The following is an 11698-nucleotide window of genomic DNA, read 5'->3' as shown; positions in this document are numbered from 1 at the left end:
TACATAAAAAAGATAATCAACAAGGACCTAATGTAATACTCCAATATAAAATAAAAATTAAAGAAAAATAAATTTCACACTGTCAGGAACATCTTCCCTGATCAGGACACCAAAAGGAGCCTAACCCTCCCCTCACTCCTGCACTCTATCCCACGCCCTTTTTCCTCACAATGCTCAGCTTTAGCTGACCTATTATACCTTTTTTTTTTTTTTTTTTTTTTTTGCAGTACATGGGCCTCTCACTGTTGTGGCCTCTTCCGTTGCGGAGCACAGGCTCCGGACGCACAGGCTCAGTGGCCATGGCTCACGAGCCCAGCCGCTCCGCAGCATGTGGGATCTTCCCGGACCGGGGCACGAACCCGTGTCCCCTGCATTGGCAGGCGGACTCTCAACCACTGTGCCACCAGGGAAGCCCCTAGCTGACCTATTATCTATTTTTGTCTATTATCTACCTGCCTCCACTAGAACGTAAGCTCCACGAGGGCAGCCATTCCTGCCAGTTTAAGTCACAGCTTGTACCCTCAGTGCCTAGAACAGGTCCCAGCACAGAGTAGGTGCTCCACAATGTCTGTCCAAAGCGTGACTGTGTAAAACACTTGAAGTGGTGCCTCTGACATGGCAGACGTTCATAAACGGTTGTTGAATGAATCCATCAATGAATCAATGCATGAAGGCATGAATGAGGAGGTGAACCCCATCCCATCTTGGGTCCTAGAGCTGCCCTCTCCCCCATCCCAACCCCAGAAGACCTGGGAGCCAGCCATCGGCACAACCACAGGAACTTTATTTACAAACACAAGGCTGGGGCCGGAGGCAGGTGGGAAGGTCGACAGTGACAAGGCTGGAAGTCTCCTACTTCTGCTCCCGCCTCCAGACAATGACCATGCCGCTAGCGTCGCTGGAAGCCAGCAGGCTCTCATCGCAGTTGAAGCTGACATCCAGCACGGGCGCGCTGTGGCCCTGCAGCTTGTTGACAGCGGCCTTGGCTGCCCGCTCCACGTCAAAGAAATGCACGCACATGTCCTCGCTGCCCGTCACTGCCCAGATGAGAGACCATCAGGAGGTGTTGCAGGAGGCAGCGGGGTGCCCTGCATGTTAAGTCTCTGAGGTGTTGAGGGATTTATGTCCAAGGTGTGAGGTCCCGGGGCTGGGGGCTCTGGAGTGGACCATCCCCAGATGCAAGGTCACCTAGCTGTTTTGGCTCTGCGTCCAGAGTGTGAGGTCTCTGAGCTCTTTGTTGGTGGCGGGGAGGGGTCTGTGTCTTAGACTGTGAGGTTTCTGGGCTGTTTGGGGGGTCTGTGTTCAAAGTGTGAGGTTGCTGGGGCGTGAGAGTTCTTGAGGCCCAGGAAGTCAGGGCATTAGGATGTCGTGACAGCTGAGCCAGATCAGCACCAGCCCCGGTCCCTGCCCCTCCCTGGCCACCCAGACACCCCAACCCCATGGGACTCACCCACACAGGCCCCCTGGCGGAAGGACATGAGGGGGCAGAAAATGCTGCGTACAGGATGCGAGCTCTGCTCAATGGGGAAGCTTCTCTTCAGCTGCAGGGTCCCTTCGTTGTCCACCACCCTGAGAGGAGGAAGAGAGCAGGTTAGGGGGCAGCCTCAGCCCCAGAGGGGGACGAATGGTGGGCCAGTTTGTGTCCCCACCCCTGCACCTGAGGTCTTTTCAAGGTTCATGAAATCCAGTTTTGAGACGACTGCATAAACCTATAAAGCACGGGATGGTGTGTGAGTTAGTGACAGTTTGGAAACTGTATCTGTCGACACAAATGGGGAGCCTCTGCTCTTTAATTCGCTAGTTTCTTTTCCTAAGGGTCCCGAAGAGATCCTGATTTTAGGACGGGCACAAAGAGAGGGAATGACTGACCAAACTACAGCACCCCTGCACCGTGGAATACCACATGGCCATTCAAAGGAATGAATCCGAGCTACTGCAGGGAGCAGCGTGCAGCCCAGGCTGAGAACTGCATTTAGATGACAGACATAAGTGAGTGGTGATAGTAAAACTCCCAGCTTCAAAAAAAAAAAAAAAAAAAAAAAAAAAAAAAAGAAAGGAAGAAAGGGAAAGCAGGCCACTGCTCTAAGGGGACTCTAGTCTATTTTATGGCTCAGTTTGATCATCTGTAAAATGGACATGATTACAGCACCCACCTCACAGTGTTGCTGTGAGGATTAAATGAGGGGATATGAACAGGGCCTGGCCCAGCAACTGCTACGCACATGATAGCTGCTATTACTATTACTGCTCCTATTGATGTCACCATTATCATATTATTACTATTATTAGGAGACCGGACCTCCCCTCTCAACGAAGTTAACCTCCATGGCTTAGTCTGCTGGGGAGACAGGGCTCTCGTCTCAGTCTGACAGAGGCGGCAGGCCCCCCACCTCCAGGCGGCCCAGAGAGGAGACCCACCTGTAGAGCAGCAGCTTGTTGAGGCAAGCATTTATGAGCAGCGAGGGGTCCCGGGCCTCGCGGCTGACCCAGGAGCGGGCGGAGATGCTGGTCACAGGGCTGCCCTCATGCACCACCAGACGCTTGGCTTTGGTCAGCTTCCCTGTGGCAGCAGAGGGAGTGGAGGCAGCGGTGAGGGTTGGGACTGTGCACCAGAAGGGTGAGGGTGTGAGCAGCTGGATGCAGGCCTAGGGTCTGCCTACCTGTGGCCATGTCGAAGAGGAAAGAGAAAACACTGCCGCGGTCATCACCCGCCCAGAGCAGCCGGCCAGGGGCATCAAAGGACAGAGCAAGAACACGGCCTGTCAGCTTGCTGGAGCCACCCTTCACTTTCTTGCCCGTGGAGATGTTCATGACGTGCACGTTGTGCTTGGCATTCCCCACCTGTGTGTGAGAGCCGCACACCATCACCCTGCTCCCAGCCACTCCCTCCTTGAGTCTGACCACAGCGGGGCTGCTGTTGATGGGACTGGCTGATCCCTACTGGACTCTCATCACAGTGAGGGTGGGCCGGTAGACTGGAAGGTGACTCAGGCCGGTCATCCTCCCCAGCCAGTCCCTCTTGCAATCTGACCAGAAGAGACAGCTTCTCCCAGAACTCAAGGGGCCTGCCTGGTCCTTCCTGGAGCCTTGACTACACTAGGGCAGCGGCTGCTGCTACAGCTGAAAGGATCCCAGAGCACAGGCTCACTGCGGGGCCTACTCCCCACTCAGGACCAGGCCAGACTTTTCATTTCCTTCCCCTGCCCTCTGACTCTCTATCCGGGTCGGACCACCATGATGCTGCCACTGAGATGAAACAAGGTTTCCGACTAGTAATCCTGCTCCCCAACCAGCAGCCCCTGCAGTTGGAAAATGGTAGGACTACTGCTGATGGGACCGTGACCCTACCCCCAGACCGCCCCCCATCCCCGGAGTCTACCACAGTGAGGCCATCCCAGACCAAGAACCACGTCCCCAGTTCTGCCGTTTCCCTCTGAGTCTGGCCAGAGGAGGACGGAGGCGATGGACTAGAGGGGACCCCCTTATCCCGACTCCCTGCAACAGCCCTCCTGGCCTGGCATCCCGCCCTCGGCAAGGGGGTGCTCTGGAGCCTGACCACAGTGAGGTTGTTGTTAACCGGCTGGAAGGTGCAGCAGAGCAGTTCAGCACTGTCTGGGTCAGGGATCTCCCGGATGCAGCGGCCGTCCTCAGAGGCCCAGATGCGCATGGTGGCATCAAGCGAGGTGGACACGAGAATGTCGTTGGAGAGGGACCAGGCGAAGTCGGAGACCCCGCGGGTGTGGCCCCGCAGCACTCGGAGCACGGTGGGTGGGGCGGGCACCAGCTGGCACAGCGAAATGCTGCCATCGAGTGAGCAGCAGGCCAGGCGGTGCCGGTCGTCATTGGCGAAGCGCACCCTGGGGACTGCAAGGCCAAGGAGCCACTTGTGAGAGCCGCCACGCTCACCAGGTGCTTTCATTTACAGAAGGTTCTGACGTGTGAGCCAAGGGCCGGGACCGACTGTACCAGGCACAGTGGCCTCAGCAAAGGGTTTTCCTTGGCTGAGAAAGAGAGTTGGAACCCCAGAAGGCCCTCTACCCAAAGCTCCCTAAATTTGGCAGGTACTTTATGGATTGCAAATGACTTCTGCAATGCAAAAAGCCTTCTACATCTCAGTAAGCACTTTACAGTTACCAGGGTCTTGGCAGTTTGCAAAACCACTCTGCCCTTTGCAAGGAGATTTCTCTGCAGCAAAGGTTTTAAGCTCGTTCAAGCGACTCATGACCCCAGAAGCCTTCTGCAAAGTGCTCTTTTAAGCTGCTGAGCCCCTTTATGGTAGACAAAGTAACCAAGACTTTGCAGGTCACTTTGCAGAGGACTTTTAGGTTTTGTGAAAGGTGTGATGAATAGCAATTCCTCCCTCAGAGGTGGGCCTGAGACTCTGCATTCCAGAAAAGGATGCACTGGGTGGTTGTCACCCAGTTGTTTGGGCAAATGCGTGGTGATGGGACCCGCCATCCACTGGCTCACCTGCCTCATCCACGTGCTGGTCAAAAACATGGTACATGCCCGCAAAGGCGTAGTTCTCACTCAGCGATGTGTCCCCGGCCATGGCTCGACTTGCTTCTGCCACTGACGTGGGAACCACGCTGCCGGGGGGCCTAGGCCCCAACAGGAGTGAGGGGTGAGAGGAGGGAGGTACTAGCATTTGGCCTGCCATTGCCCTGTGGCTCCCCTCCTCCTCATAAACCTTCAGCTGCCCCTGGTGCATACCTGTCCTCATAGACGGCACGGTTCATCTGTGCCTGCAGCTGGTAGGAGCCTCGGCTGACGGAGCGGCGGTGCCCACGGGCCCCCAGGGCCCGAGGGTCATCCTCGAAGTCCTGCAAACAGAGGGTCAGGGTAGGTACACCTTGCAAACAGCCCTCAAGAACCTATGAGATCTAGAGTCTTCAAAATATACCCAGAACCATGGGACTTCCCTGGTGGTCCAGTGGTTAAGACTCTGCGCTTCCACTGCACAGGGCGCAGGTTCGATCCCTGGTCAGGCAACTGAGATACCGCATGCTGGAACCAGATCCTTTCTCACCCCTTCCACTGTCACCACCGTCACCTGGACTACTGTGGTGTCCTCTGCACTAGTTCCCCTACTCTCACCCTTGCCCCACTCAGCAAATACTTAACAGATGCTCTTTGAACAAAGAATGAACACTTTTTCCCCAGAAAACCACTCAGCTTTGTCTCTTGCCTCATTCAAGTCTCAGCTCAATTGTCACCTCCTCAGAGACACCTTCCCTGAGCATCCCCATTAAAAATAGCTTCTCTCTGTTCCCAACACCTGTCCTGTTTCATTCCCCAAGTCAGCTTTATTTTTCCATGTTAGCACTCCTCACTACAAGCCATGGTAGTTATTCACTTGTTTACCTGGTTTGCTACATTTATTGACCTATTTATCTTGTTTATTGCCTGCTTATCAACCTATTTATCTTATTGTCTGTTGATTTATGACATACATTTTCTCTTTTTGCCCTCTGCTCATCCTAAGAGCCAGGAACAGTGCCTGGAACATAGCAGGTGCTCGACAAGTCTGTTGAGTGAATATATATGGAGGCAGGTGGCGTGGGGAGGAGCTCACCTCCATGCGGTCAAGGGTAGTGCGGCTGCTGCGGACGATGCTGTTGCTATAGGCACGAGCACTGCCTGGCTCAGAGAGGGGCCCGTAGCGCTGGCCCAGCAGCTGCCCACGCAGCCTCAGGTACTGCCGACGCAATGCTGGAGGGTGTCCAGCCTTGGCATTCTCCCGCAGTAGCTGGCTGCGCCGTCGGATATATTGTGTCCGAAACTGTGGAAACGTTGGTGTGCGGTACGCATTGTACCTGCGATGGCAGGAGGCAAGGCGGGCAGCAGGCACAGGACAGAGGGAATCAATCAGCTCAGGGGATAGGGAAGGAGAATGAGGTGTGTGGCAGTGATAGGTCAGGATGGCAAGTGATCAGCAGTGGTGATGGGGGTCACTCTGGTGTTGTGATAAGGGTGTGTCCGCAGTAATAATGGGCATGGCAATGAGGGCAGTGTGGGCACAATGGAGGCAGTCTGCAGTTCTGCTGGAATTGGTATGGGGTGACTGAGTCAGTGTAGACAATAGGGGCCAATCTGACATGGTGACGGGGGTTAGCATGGGGCAATGGTGGCGGACAGTATGGCAATTGGGTCAGACTGGGGAAGTGATGGTAAGAGAAGTCTGGGGGCAAAAGTGGGGGACAGGATGTCACCAGCATGGGCTCTATCACCCCCCCCACCCCCGACCAAGGCTCCAATACCACAGACTCTGCGCATGCCCACATGTGACTGCATTATCCTAGCATGCTGTTTAACAACCCTCGCATGCCAGTCATTCCCTGCGGGCAAGCCCCACACCCTGCTACTGCGCATGCTCACCTCCAGCAAGCCCACTCAGCCGCATAAGGCAAGTTCTCTGCCCAGCCTCACTTATCGCCATTGCGCATGCACCACGTAACTTCCGCTCCCGCGAGCTTCGACCCCACGCCTCACCTCGCGTCTACTGCTAAGACCTGCTGCCACACCGCAGCCATTCCCCGGCCTCCTCTTCCGGCGCGTCCGCCCGCGGGAGCCTGCAGGACAAGGGCCTGGAATGTCAGCGTCTCAAGTGAAGAGATCTAGATCCGCCCCTTCCGCCAGGCGATCGTTGCCATAGACACGGAGTCCCTCCAGTCCAGTTTGTCACGATATCCCACCCGGCTGTTAGCATGGTCACCACCCCAGTCCTGCCCTTCCCAGGCAGCGCCCAGATGATTCACAGCAGACCTGGCCCCGCCCCCCGGTCACCATAGCAACGCCCCTCCTCCCGCCGCCTAGCAATCCTTGTTGGCATTCTCCACCCATCTTGCCCCCACCGCCCCCCGCCTTCCCTTCTCGGGTCCAAGAGCAGGACCCTGGATTAGGGACCACCTCCGGGGCTGCCTCCCGCTCTTGAGGCTCCCGGGGCGGCCCTGAAACCAGCGTCACCCTTCTCTCCTCTCTCAAGCTCCAGCAAGATGGCCTCCTGCTGCCAGGAAGAACTTCCGAGCGCAGAACAGATCGATAGGAATCCTCCCCAGGGCGTGGGAGAACCACGCAAGCGCATTAAGGGACAGTAGCTTCTGGCACAAGGATGGAGGCTCCGCCCTTTTAAGTTCTATCCAGCCTCAGTCCCTAATGGCATTTTTTTGTGTACACAAGAACAATGTCCAGGGACCACAGGGACAGGGGCTAGTATGCAAATCACTCACTGAAAATCAGAACTATGACTTTCAAAAAAAAAAAAAACGAAAGGAATTTTTTTGAAAGAGTGGTATAAGCTGCTTTTTAGCAGCACAATCTTGGCCAAGCAAGATTTGAAGTGCAGAATAAAAAATAATCACACATGCAGAGGCCCCCAGAAAATTCTCCAGTTCCTAGGTGACTGATGGGCCTTCAGGCACGCCCAGAGTAAGAAGAGTCCTGTGTGTCTGTGTTGGGGTGGGCGACTTGGATACTCCCAGGGAGCTTGGTCTGGGCGTGAGTCTCTGAAGGCAGAAGATATAAATAGGTACAACAAGCTCTGGGGTTTGGATCCCAGGAGGCTATCTGAAATCATCCTTATTTCAACTCCAACAAGAAGCTGCATCTCTATTCATCTTAAGGTGACCAGGATATACAATGTAGGAAGTTGGAACACAATGTTTAGTAGCTTCCTTTCGGATCTTGACTTTGACACAATTCTCATTATTGTTCAGATTACTGTATGTGTTATAAAAATAGTGTTATTTTCACACTATTTTTATTTATTTTTAAAATAAATTTATTTATTTTTTGGCTGCATTGGGTCTTCGTTGCCGTGCGTGGGCTTTTCTCTAGTTGTGGCGAGCGGGGCTACTCTTTGCTGCGGTGTGCGGGCTTCTCATTGCGGTGGCTTCTCTTTGTTGCAGAGCACAGGCTCTAGGCATGTGGGCTGCAGCAGCTGTGGCACGTGGGCTCAGTAGTTGTGGCTCGCGGGCTCTAGAGCGCAGGCTCAGTAGTTGTGGCACACGGGCTTAGTCGCTCCGCCGCATGTGGGATCTTCCAGGACCAGGGCTCAAACCCATGTCCCCTGCATTGGCAGGTGGATTCTTAACCACTGCACCACCAGGGAAATCCCCACACTATTTTTATAATACAATAATCTGAACAGTATTTTTTAAAGCAACCTTAAATGAGACACAGCCAAAAACGTATTGCCCTTTGTATTCTAACAAAAATAGACCACACTGTACTGTACTGATGCAGCAACCTCTCTTGTCCATGTAACTAAGCTATGGGTGGTCTTTTCAGGATATTGAACACTCTTTTGTTTCACGATTGCTAAAGAATAAACTTTGCACAAACGTGTAACCACTAACATTTATTAGACAATGTGCTGGATACTGTTTAAGGTGATTTACATGTATTATCCACTTAATCCTAATAACTGAATGTTGTGGGTCCATCACTACCCCCATTTTACAGATAAGGAAACCTGAAGCCCAGGAAGTTCAAGGGTGACATTTTGTTGAACTGGACCCCTATTTGTGACCAGCATTGGGTTTACAGTTGGCCCTTGAACAACACAGGTTTGAACTCCACGGGTCCACTTACACACAGATTTTTTCAATAAATATTACAGTATTACACCATCTGTGGTTGGTTGAATCCGCATATGCATAACCACAGATACGGAGGACCAATTATGGGATTTGAGCATCTGTGGATTCTGGTATCCATGGCAGGTCCTAAAACCCATCGGCCACAGACACCGATGAACAACTGTATTTCCAAGTTCTTTTTTTTTTTTTGCCGTAAAGGATGATACAATCAATGTCTTTCCCATTCACCTTGACCCTCGCAGGACAGAACCCCACCCCTTCACCCCACCATTCAGCTTCCAAAGAAACGTGGTGGGGGGACTTTCCTGGTGGTCCAATGGTTAAGACTCCGCGCTCCCAATGCAGAGGGCCCGGGTTCGATCCCTGGTCAGGGAACTAGATCCCACATGCTGCAACTAAGAGCCCACATACCACAACTAAAAGATCCCGCGTGCCACAACTAAGACCCGGTGCAGCCAAAAACCAAACAAACAAAACAAAGAAACGTGGTGGGAAGAAATCACAGGAGAGTCAGCAATACCAAGGAGATCTACTGTCTCACTGCCAGAATTGATATTTTGTTCTTGTTGTTTTTACAATATTCATGTTAAAATTTCAAAAATTATTTTTAAAACCTCATTCCTAGAAGGCTATATATAAGATACTATATATAAGATACTAATGACAGGGTTGTTATAAATATGAATTAGCTATTAATGCAGAGAAAGTGTTCAGAATGACACCTGTTGCGAGAACATTTGCTGTCATTCCCGGAAGTAGTACAGTACTTTTCAGAAGGCAGTATAACCTGGCCACTGCCACAGGCTCTGACAACTATGTGGTCTTGGGCAGGTCACTTAACTCCTTTGTGACTCAGCCTCCTCATCTGAAAAATAACTGCCTCATAGACTTAGTGTGAGGACTAAATGAGTTAATATTTTTACAGCTTAGACAAGCATCTGGAACAGAGAAGATATCCACTAAATGCTGACTACTGTTAGTTGTTTTAATAACTTTTCCCTATAACAGATCCATCTGCCAGAGGTAAATCTGGTGCAGAATAATGTGAATGAGAATGACCACAGCCACCTCTTGCATTTATGTGCTCTGCATTTCTTCAATTTTTGTTTTTAAACATTTACACACTCTTACTGGATTAAAAATGGGTTTTGAACAAGCTGATGACAGAAGGCACTTGGTTTGTTGGGAGCCTGGAGAGAAAGGGGCAGAATTTATGTACATGAATGGCAGGTCAGTGGGTGGGGAAAGAAGGGTCTCAGGCCTGAGGGTATCAAGTCACCAGAAGCAGCTCCTGGAGGTTGTGAGTGACCTTGGTTACAATCATGACATCTAAAAAAGCTCAAGTCCATGGGGGACCACAAGTCCCACCCACTCTAACAGAGTCTGGGGTTATTTTACTGTCAGAGTGATGGTTGAGGGTCCTAGCTGAATGAACAAACAAAAACACATTTGGACAGAAAAGACAGGTAAGCCAGAGCGGTTTAAAGATAATGCCACATCACAAGAGTAACTTAAGTGATGGCAGAAACAGGCAGGGCCCATGTCTCTTTTGGACTCCTTTCTTCATGTGCCTCCTGCCTATTTGGCCTCCAGAGTTTATAACTGCAAAGGCGAGCATTGGACCCCACTGGCTGTGTCTGCTTTTCATTACTATCACAGGCTGAAATGAAACCTGAAGTTGGGCCTCATCCTCAGGAACTAAAAGGAGCACGATTTGAGGGAAAGCTTAGGTGGCTTGGGGTGACAAAGGTGTGCTAAGAATCAAGGCCAGAGAGCAACGTGGGAGGACACACGGAGCTGAGGTGTAACTGGCGTGTAGACCCTGAGTCCTTATTCACTTATCTCATCCCTGAGGTTTCTTCCCAAAGTGGACAAGTGGGGGTTGGGACATAAGATCATAATTTAAATCTGACCATTTCCTGATAGGAAAACGTTTGCCTCTGAAGCCAAAGCTCTCACAATCCCCAGAGTCTTAATGGTGACAACTCTCCATGGTCTGAGTCAGAAACCAGATTCCTACACTTGGGAAAAGCCTCACAGACCATTTGAGCAGCCTCCAGCAAGCTGCAATAGCAAGCCAGCTTTCCGACAAATATTTATCAAGCCCCTATTAGGTGCCAGGCACTGGAAAAACAGCAGTAACTCAGACAAAAGGTCCCCACTCTCATGGAACTGCCATTTTAGCTAGAAAGATAATTGATAAATAAGATCACTTTTTTAAATTGGTGCTCACTATCATTAAAACAGTAGTTTGGTTAGCATTGCTGAGCGGCGGGCGAAGGGGGCAGGGATGAGAAATAAATTTAAGCTGGTCACAACACTGTAAATCAACTACCCTTCAATAAAATAAAGTTTATTTTAATAAAACAAAAATTTAAGCTGGAACCTGAATGAAAAGGAGCCAAATACACAAGGCTCTGGACAGTGAATGTGTGGATAAGGCCAGTGAGGCCAGGAAGTGATTGATTCAGAAGAGAAATCACTTCACAGGGCTAGAACTGGAGTCACACTTCTCTTTTTCTTTCTTTTTTTAAAATTTATTTATTTTTGGCTGCATTGGGTCTTCGCTGCTGCGCGGGGCTTTCTCTAGTTGCGGAGCAGGGGCTACTTTTCACTGCGGTGTGTGGACTTCTCATTGCAGTGGCTTCCCTTGTTGCGGAGCATAGGCTCTAGGTGCGCAGGCTTCAGTAGTTGTGGCACACAGGCTCAGTAGTTGGGTCTCACGGGCTCTAGAGCACAGGCTCAGCAGTTGAGGCACATGGGCTTAGTTGCTCCGCGGCATGTGGGATCTTCCCGGACCAGGTCTTGAACCCGTGTCCCCTGCATTGGCAGGCGGATTCTTAACCACTGCACCACCAGGGAAGCCCCACTCTACTCTTAAGATCTCAACTGCATTTACCCACTGAGTGATTCAGGGCCAGACTGAGGGCCTGAGCAAGACTGGACCCTGGGGGCTTCCCTGGTGGCGCAGTGGTTGAGAGGCTGCCTGCCGATGCAGGGGACGCGGGCTCGTGCCCTGGTCTGGGAGGATCCCACATGCCGCAGAGTGGCTGGGCCCGTGAGCCATGGCCGCTGAGCCTGCGCGTCCAGGGGCTGTG

At 51.8% G+C, this 11698-nt stretch overlaps 1 protein-coding gene across 1 annotated transcript; it reads right to left on the bottom strand.

Moving 5' to 3' along the window:
- Window positions 1–692: 692 nt before the first annotated feature.
- On the bottom strand, window positions 693–7017 carry WDR13 (WD repeat domain 13). The gene is made up of 9 exons (XM_007450875.1): window positions 6493–7017; window positions 5576–5816; window positions 4714–4823; window positions 4471–4601; window positions 3557–3864; window positions 2661–2841; window positions 2419–2560; window positions 1451–1569; window positions 693–1037 (listed from the first exon to the last, which is right to left on the bottom strand). The coding sequence occupies exons 1-9, from the start codon at window positions 6531–6533 to the stop codon at window positions 853–855; spliced, it is 1458 nt and encodes a 485-aa protein (XP_007450937.1). The 5' UTR covers window positions 6534–7017; the 3' UTR covers window positions 693–852.
- Window positions 7018–11698: the final 4681 nt, after the last annotated feature.

Source organism: Lipotes vexillifer, unplaced genomic scaffold (genome assembly GCF_000442215.2).
Source record: "Lipotes vexillifer unplaced genomic scaffold, Lipotes_vexillifer_v1.1 scaffold129, whole genome shotgun sequence".
Taxonomy (NCBI): Eukaryota; Metazoa; Chordata; class Mammalia; order Artiodactyla; family Lipotidae; genus Lipotes; species Lipotes vexillifer.
Note: the sequence above shows the minus strand (reverse complement) of the source record. Positions and strands in the feature narration are given on the sequence as shown.